General features: G+C 37.9%; 1 protein-coding gene across 6 annotated transcripts in view; it reads right to left on the bottom strand.

Annotated features, from left to right (window-relative positions):
• Nucleotides 1-16: 16 nt before the first annotated feature.
• The window catches only part of vps13a (vacuolar protein sorting 13 homolog A), a 46,169-nt gene continuing 37,178 nt past the window's right edge, over nucleotides 17-9,007 (bottom strand). For 5 of the 6 annotated variants that reach the window (XM_080309213.1, XM_080309215.1, XM_080309214.1 and 2 more), the window contains 8 exons: nucleotides 7,991-8,154; nucleotides 7,764-7,809; nucleotides 7,483-7,606; nucleotides 7,231-7,345; nucleotides 2,818-2,903; nucleotides 1,758-1,881; nucleotides 1,576-1,650; nucleotides 17-1,474 (listed from right to left, as the gene is read on the bottom strand). In XM_080309213.1, the coding sequence (XP_080165339.1) occupies nucleotides 1,424-1,474; nucleotides 1,576-1,650; nucleotides 1,758-1,881; nucleotides 2,818-2,903; nucleotides 7,231-7,345; nucleotides 7,483-7,606; nucleotides 7,764-7,809; nucleotides 7,991-8,154 (785 nt within the window). In that variant the 3' untranslated portion in view covers nucleotides 17-1,423. Of the gene's footprint in view, nucleotides 1,475-1,575; nucleotides 1,651-1,757; nucleotides 1,882-2,817; nucleotides 2,904-3,124; nucleotides 3,914-7,230; nucleotides 7,346-7,482; nucleotides 7,607-7,763; nucleotides 7,810-7,990; nucleotides 8,155-9,007 lie in introns of those variants that run through there. The other variant, XM_080309216.1, reaches the window with a different exon arrangement.

Genomic DNA, 9,007 nt, shown 5'->3' with positions numbered 1-9,007 from the left:
AATAAATGAAGACCGCTTTGAATTCAAAAAACTTTATTGAAAACAGCATGAAAAAGAAAAAGCCACTGCAGTGAATATTTTGCTCCCCGAAAACAAAACGATGTAAATGAAATTGAGTGATATTATATCGTGATGCGCCCAAGACCAAAATCAAATCTTTGAAATATACATCAGAGTAAACAGCAGCTGATAATAATAATTAGCATTCCTTTATTTTCAATATATACCTTTTCTCTGTATAATTCATCAGCATGTTTGGCATTGCATATGTGTGGTATAAAAACATAAAAATCACAAAATTTCATACTGCAAGCTCCTCATAAAGTCTGATGCGAGGATGGATATATACAGATAGACATCATATTAGGTCATATACAGCAAACTGATGCATGTAAGTACAGTATAAAAATAGCATGCATCTCTGACTCACACACTCAACAGTCTTTATTCTGCAATGTATAAAAATAGGAAAAAGAACTTTAAGGATGCACATTTTTTGAATTATGTGTACTATAAAGCCATACTAATTCATATTAACATGCCTTTTATATAATCCAGTAAAAGAAACAGTGTGCAACATTAAATGTGCTACAACAATTACAGTTAATTTGGCCTCAGTGATACTCGAGGGATTTTTTCCCCCCCCTACCAGTCACTGTTAAGATTGACATTTCTACACCCAAATCCTCCTTTACATCCAGAAATGAAAGCTAAACTGAATCTCTAAAGCTACGGTAGGCAAAAATGTTTTTGGTGTCATTATGAAAGGGGGGGGGGGGGGGGGGGTCAACAATAGCGTTTGTGGGGGAGTGGGAGTCCTCTTCTACCTCTTCTTGGCTCTCTTGGGCAGTGAGAAAGAGGTGGAGGGTTAAGAAAGTTTTCACCCGCTAGAGCCGGGGGTATCCACATGAAGCTCAAGGTCAACAAAAATCCTTTTTTAACTGTGCGTAATGTGCAAAATCCTGCGCTCATCTGGTGGGAGAGACTTGAAACAGAGGTATGAGTTGCAGGTGGAGGCCCGCTCATTCTTTTCCCCTTTCAAAGTTCGTCCAACAGCAGCTTTAATGTGTGTTTGATTAGAACAAGTACATCTAAGGAATCACAATCCTCCATTCGTACAATCCTTCAAGCAGGCAATAACAGAACCTGTTCGTAAACTCCAGACTTAACGTTTTAATAAAGAGAACTATAATAAAAACAAAAAACATGACCAGGTGTAAAATAATGAATGCAAAGCAAAGTGGATGGAAATCAGCAATCTGTCTACATGCACACTGTGTCTTTCAGCCCCGACACACACCGACAGTCCACATCGTTTATTCACTAGTCACACACGGAGGGAAAAAAAAGTAGCATGCAGTAAAGAAAAAAAGGCACTGGCACACACAGAGCTCGTGTGTTTAGCATTTCTCGATCTTCAGAGTCAGTACTTGGGTAAACTCTCTCTTGCATCCTCCAATTTGGTGAGAACCCACTGAAAATAAATAATGACCCAAAGTTAGAACTAATTATTTTCACTAGTCGTGTATCCCGACTGAAAGGAAATATCAGCTTGAGTCCAAATTGCAAACTTACTTTGGCTATCTCTGGAGTTTTGAAGTTTATTATCTTCCCAAACTCTTTGGCATGAAAGACTGACTTCACTCTCTCCTGCAGTGGAAGGCGAGGTTCAGTGCAGAAGTAATAATAATAATAATAATAATGAAAAATTTGGGTAGTAAATAATGGTAACATCTTTGTTGTTTGTTTGTTTTTACCTTGGCCTCAATGCGAAGTCGGCGGTCCTCTATAATGGTTGGATCCTTGGTGAACTCTTCAAACAGATACTGCCACTCACAGGTCAGCTGACCAAAAGTGCCTTTGGTCACAAAAAATATTCCCCTGGGAAAAAAAAGATGTGTGTTTAAAAGGAATGAATAAAGAAAAATGTAAACTTTATATTTCAGTTTCTTTATCCCCAAAACAATGATTTCCAGTCATAGGCATTAAAAAAGTAAAAAGACATAAGATGAAGCCAACATGCGAGTGCCTTAAACCTTAATCTGAATGCCACCAGATGGCGATACCTGTGTGGTTGTAAAAAGACTTTTGGTCCTATCTTTGTGAAAACAGCTTCCTGTCTCGACTGTAAACATTTTCCAGCTCAGTTTGTGGGTCAATCATTCATTTTGGTTTAACTGAATTAAAAAAAAATGGATTTTTGAATAAAACTTCAATATACAGCTTACTATCTCGTTACATCCGTATTTTGGGCGGGATTATTTTATTTTTTTTTGGGGGGGGGGGGGGGGGGTATTGTATTGTTTTGTTTTTTTAAACCAAGACAGCAGCAGTGGAAATGCTGATCTCCAGGATTCAAAACGGAGCTCCACAAAGCAACAGCTGACACCATGCCAGCTACATCCAAGTTTTATACAGTCTGTGTGACAGTGTGGGCTGCAGCCCCCTGGTGGGCAATGAAGGTACTGTATGTCAGAAGTATGAACTCAAATCTTTACATTAGTTAGAATTGAATTTGAATGTAACGCTGTTAATAGAGAGTCAAGTACAAGAAGTACAGCAGAACATTAAAACAAATGAATGAAAACAAAGGAAAGAATTTTCTTCACAGTTGATCTGAAAGTCTTGGTAGGAATATGCAAATACTATATAAACTTTTACAAAAATTTTAGCATCCAAACTGATTAGAAAAGAAAAAATTATGCATCATTTGAACCATATCTTAGCTCTTGGTCATTATCTCAAGTAAAACACTTTCTTGAACAGAAGAAAACAAACAAAAAAGGGTAAAGAAAACCCCCCAAAAAAACCACTCACCTCTTGGTGATCATGAGAAAGTCAGATTCATTGACTTTAGCATGAGCAAAGTACCTGTAGCTGGCAAAACGTCCATTCTCAATTTTCTAAAAAAAAAAAAGAAAGACTAGAAAAATATCTGTCCAAACAACAACATTGAAAAATACGTCACTGTCTGTCAAAAACTGTATATAAAAGTAAAGGAAGCATGAGCTACCACAGCAAAAACAGTGAATCAGTATCTGCACAATAGTTTCCCTGTAACGAGATTGGAACATGTTGTGGGATTCAGATGCAGGACAGGATGAAACAAAGACGATGGCAGGTGGAAGTTTGAAATGCAAAGACTTTATTAAGAACAAAATATCAGTGAAAGGTTCCAAGTAATGACAAAAAAAACATAACAATGAAGGAAAAAAGTGTGATTATGATGACTTAAAGATGAACACTAATAAGTAAACTAATAAGAAAATGCCTGGTCCACAACAATGGCTTTTAAAAAAAAAAAAGCATAAACATTGCACTGTTAACATGCAGCTCTCAGATGACATTTCAGGATATTTAATTGAGAGACCTTTACAACTGCTAGGACTGTGTTTTAGTTTGGACAAGAGGACACAGACTTTCAGACTTTAGTTTTCTGATTAGATCATACGAGTCAGCATGTGTGACCTTCACACAAACCTTCTCCAGCAGGAAACAAATGCATCAACCTTAATCATGAATGGTTAATGGTCATGTGATACGAGGTTTACAGCCAAGTTGGACTTGGCTGAAAAATGGTGGCTGAAATCATTTTTAGTTTGTTGTTGTGGAGCAGGGAAAAAAACAAAACAAACAAAAAAAGGGTGATGAAAAATAAAAAAAACACAGTTAACAACAAAATATAAAAAATAATAAAATCTTCTAAACCAGTGACACCAGTAATGAAAGTCCCTACTTTGGTTCACTTTAATCTAACCAAACATGATCTCCAAACTTTGAGACAACCCTCCAGCACAGACTACACACAAAACACCAACTCTACAGCTTTCACTTCTGTCACTGCTAGCTGTTTTCACTCATCTCCCTTATCCTCTGAGCCAGATCTACGCCATTCACTGTACGCCACTTGCCTCTGCGGACATGACAGGAGAAAAGTGTGGAGGGTTAGATCAGACGGAAGGTGCGAATCTTTCTGCTGATAAGGCGACTTCAAGGTGAGAACCAAGGAAAAGTCTGAGTGACCTATCAGCAGTGTTCAAATCTGCAGTTTCAGACTTTAAAAGTATGGAGAGTAATGTGTCTTAAAAGTGTTACAAATGTGTATGGTATGATCTACAAGTGTAAACTAAGAAATCACACAGGAAGTAGAGATGTCCTAGTTTTCCAGTGGGACTTGAACACAGTGCAAAGTGCACTAAAGGCTTTGCAGGTAAGTGAAAGGTTTTTTTTGTGTAGTTTTAGACATTTGAACGGACAGAAAGTTTTTTAAAAGAGAAAATGATCAGATTTGTGAAGCTGAACTTAAAAAAAATGTGTCTGTAAATTAAACTAATTTTACTTGAGGCCAAATTACTTTGTATGTGTGTGAACTGAAGCACGCATTTGTGAGTCATCGAAAGTTTCACACAATAGAAGTCATTTACAAACAATTTAAAAATATTATATCTGACCTGAAAAGACTAACAAGCATTAAATGCTCTTGGATCTATAAAAATGTAAATGGCTGTAAACTGGATCACAAAGCCCTAATGCAATGGCTTAATTATTGTTTGAGCAGATAAGATAATTATGGTGGACCTAAAAAGATTAAATTTGCCAGACTATCAGTTTAAACAGATCAGAATCCCTCCCAGCTTAGACTGTGATAAGCATTTCCTCTTCTCTCAAAGACACAAGGAAACATTTGGGAACAATCAGGAACACTGTGTTGAAGGCTTTTTAACAAAAGCATAAACATAAAACTGAAGAACCTACTCTGATTTATAGAACTATTACTCTATATGGCCTGGTCCTAATTTAAGCTGAAGGAACAACTCAGTTACTAACACATTACTACACACACGCAAACCTAAGCTGGTAAGACAGAAAGGTGACAAACTGAAGAAAGTCTTGAATGAAGATGAAGTTAGAAACACAAAGATGAGACAGTCAACATGGAGCAGACTGGCAATGATGTGAATCATATGACAAGATTTAAAACTCTTTTTTCAGCTTTAAATTTTGCAGAATCTTTATAAAAAAGCACCAATTTGTCCACTGAAGTTATCTGGCCTCTCTTGTAGGCTGCTTTAATTTATCACCTTTCTGTAAATTTTAGGGAAATTAGGATTTTTACTATTAAACACAATGTGAAACTTCAACCCACTCTATCCAACTCACAGCTAGACAACGTCAACAAAAGGTTAGATAAATATCAGACCTGAAACACATGTAAGCTGCTCTGAAATGTGAAAATATGGAAAACATGATATATTTGGATTATATGCAGACATTCTGTTGATTTCTGGTGTGAAATACAGCAAATATAATCTTTTTTTTAAATTTCCTGTACCCTTTTATTCTTCCTTGCAGATTACAAGATTTAACCAATGCCGCTTCCTTTTAACCATAACTTAGTGATATAAAAAAAGAGACATTTTTAATTCTATCCATCTGTAGTGTTCACATTTGTAACAAAGTTGCTGATAAAGGTTCCTTCTGAAAACTTGCATGGACATCCTCATATGCATTAATGATGCACATGGACCAGCCTCAGTTTGTAAGCTATTCTGCAGTCTGGCAGCTTAACCATCGTGTTGAACAGATTAGTCTCTGATTGCTTTCCTGGTTGTCAGTCTTGCATTGACCTCTCATTTCTTAATGCCATCTGAACACTGGGAACACGGTAGCTGAAACCTTTCTACCATTAATGAAGTATCACTTAGCATCAATATCGCATCCTCTGCCAGAAGAAGAGTTTTTCACAACACTGACGAATGACTCACTCAAGACATAAAAGTGAATCAAGTGGGAATGAGGGGCTGCTCATTTTTTACCCACTGGATTGTATTGACTTCTTTTTACTTCAAAAATTAAACAAATATGTAATTTGTCCAGAGACTGCCAAACCTATTCCTACAGGAGTAGTAAAACTTCCCCAAACAACAAAGGCAACCATTTAGGGCAGGGGTCAGCAACCTTTAAGACCCAAAGAGCCATTTGGACCCGGTTTCCACGCAAAACAAAACACTGGGAGCCGCAAATACTTTTTAACATCTAAAAAGAAGATAACACTGTATATATTGTTTTTTTACCTTTATGCTTTGTGTGAACGACTAAGGTGTGTTGCTTATGAAATCCATGAAGTGCTACAGAGAAAATTACATTTTATTTATGTAAATAACACATTTTAAACTCTTAAAGAAATATAACAAAAGGAAAGACACCCTGCTGAACTAAAATGATCCAGCAAACAAAAACTGTTGTGAGCCGCCACCCTTATATCGCCTTTGGGCTTTTGGAGCCTTGACCTGACTTTAAAAAAAAATAATTGGAAAAAAGCACTATGCTGCTAAAAATGAAAAGTAGATAATTACAAAATTCCGCCTAAATGTATTTTACCTGGTTAATGTGTGTGGCGGGGCGTGGTCTGCAGCGCCGCTGCAGGGGAGGCGGACGCACCTGAGCGGCACCCGCAATCACGCCTCGCCGCCTTAACGTCGACCGTGTGTGAAAAGTGGTCAATAAAGAGATGCTGAAAAGCGTGTTCATGGAAACATCGTCGGGTCTGCCGTGATATGTTTACAATGGGACTTCTGCTCCTGAACCTCTACGCACAGCGTCTGCAAATCGGGGCTGTATGAAGTCACTTTCATCTTTACGCAGGACTGTAAGCTGTCATCTGTGAGGCGTGAGCAGTGTTTGTTTTTAACATAGTTCACGGTGGAGCTGCTGATGTGGATCCGAAGATCCATAATTGGCCTCGGTTGAAAGTCTCAATAAATGAATGGTGTTTCGGCGGGTACACCAGCTTCCGCGAGTGTGACGCTTATTTTAAGCGATGAAAAAAATAATAGAATATAATTTTATTTTTATATTTCATTATTACAATAATCTTCCGATTTAGAACTACAAGTTAAAAAAGAACTAACCTAAATAAAATACACTTCAGCTAAATACTTCTAATTTATTTTCCCAAACCACACGGAGCCGCACTATAAGGACTAAAGAGCCGCGTGCGGCTCCGGAGCCACAGGTTGCCGACCCCTGATTTAGGGCATCCAACACAGCTAAGAAAATCAGTCAAATAAGTTTGAAATGCAAAGATAATGACACCACATCACAGTAAAGATAAAACAACTTTAAAAATTAAATGACATGAATGCAATATTGTTAACAGAGTTTTCCATCTTTGTAAAAACTGGGAATGACTGTAAAAAGGTGATGATGGAGAGGGGTTTTTTGTCTTACCTGAAGCATCTGACTGCCGAGGCCTTCCAGCTCCTTATATGGTCGTATGACACCATCCTCGTGGATGAAGCGAGGAGGACGTAGAGACTGAACATCTTGTGAAGTCTCTGCTGCCCTATATCGAGATATTTGCATTTGGAAACGCACACCTTCACACAACTCAGGGCATAAACAAATTCAAACAGGACCTATCTGATTACACACTGATGCGGCAAGTGCACAATCACATAGCACAGACAGAAATAACTGTACCTCTTGATCCCTTGGAAAGTGCTGCTGGCCATGTCAATAATGCCTCCTGTTGGTCGAGCTACTGCACCAACCAAACCTTTTCCAACACCTTTAAAAAAGCCCGCTGCCCCCTCTTTCTGGGCCCCTGCATAATAACACAAACACTGCAGCTTAAGTTCAAAGATCTTCACGGCCAAATGTCAAGTGTTCAATGGAAACACACTAACAGAACACGTAGTTTTTTTTTATGCCCTTATTTTATTGGACTAACATGTTTATACTTGTGGTCAGACTCATCTTACCTTTAATAGGTTTGGTAACGATCCCTGTGATCCCACTGACAAATCCCTGTGGGAAAAGGAAGATAACACTGCAGAATAAATGACTCATTACAGCCGTGCATTTTCTTTCAGACTAGTTTGCAGTGTTGTTGTTGCTAGTCTTACTACTTCCTACATCCTGCATTAACTGCGTGTTTCCTGCTGATAAACAGAGAGGAGCAACTTAAAAACCAAACAGTTTTACATACAGACACCAGTCCTTTTCCACCCCTGGTCAGCCCCTCTCTCAGACCGCTGGGCTGTTTGTTCATAGCTTCTCGTCTCTTCTGCTGGTACTCTTCATCCATTGTCATCGCTGCGACACCCTTTGCCATGGCACCTGTTATCCTGGAGGCTGCACCTGCAATACCGCCTGAACAACAAACATGATTCGTTACCTGAGAATATTTTTTAATATATCTTAAATGTTCATGTCAAAATTGTGTCAGTGAAAATCTGAAATTTTAAGGGCTCCAACATGTTGCTAAAAAGTCTCAGATGTGTAATGAAACAGCCACAGTTCACTGTTAAAGGCAATATAATGCTGAAATTTAACAGATATAACACTATATTAAAAACACATGCAGTAAAACGACAAATGCTCAGTTATTACACTGTTCAAATTACAGCCCTATATAGCAGCCATGAACCCATCCCAGTCAATCAACGTGTATAATGACAGCAGATAAAGTGAGGACAGCGTGCAGGGCTGTACAAACTCTTTAACGACCTTCATTTCTTTTTATTTATTTTTTTCATGTGGTGATGAGCGATAATTCTCCGAGCTTTATTAAGTTTTTTGTTGGACATTTACTGCTTTTTAACTCATTTTCAATCTAGTTTCACATTATTTTCACAGGATTATTTTTAACATCTGATAAACTTCTTAACACTGATGTCAAACATATAATGACACCAGGCTAAAGGGATGAATCATTATTGTTTCTACACATAATGGACACTTTCAATTAAATTTTATTTTTAACCAGTTTGTTACCAGCAGCCTCTCACAAAAAGCAAATGATTTGCTCAATCTATGAAACATGGCAATGATAACACAGTTTGACAGACATAAAATAGCTGAAAACAAGTGAAGGAAACTGGACAGTTGGGAGGGACAAAGAAAGAAGTTGCAGGTCTAAAAGGCATGCCTCCACTTAGGTGAAGCAGTGCTCAGACTCAACATAAGTGAAGCAGTGTGGGATCATCTTTACAGAAAACAGAAC

Source organism: Astatotilapia calliptera, chromosome 12 (genome assembly GCF_964374335.1).
Source record: "Astatotilapia calliptera chromosome 12, fAstCal68.1, whole genome shotgun sequence".
Taxonomy (NCBI): domain Eukaryota; kingdom Metazoa; phylum Chordata; class Actinopteri; order Cichliformes; family Cichlidae; genus Astatotilapia; species Astatotilapia calliptera.
This window is presented reverse-complemented; position numbering and strand designations above follow the sequence as displayed.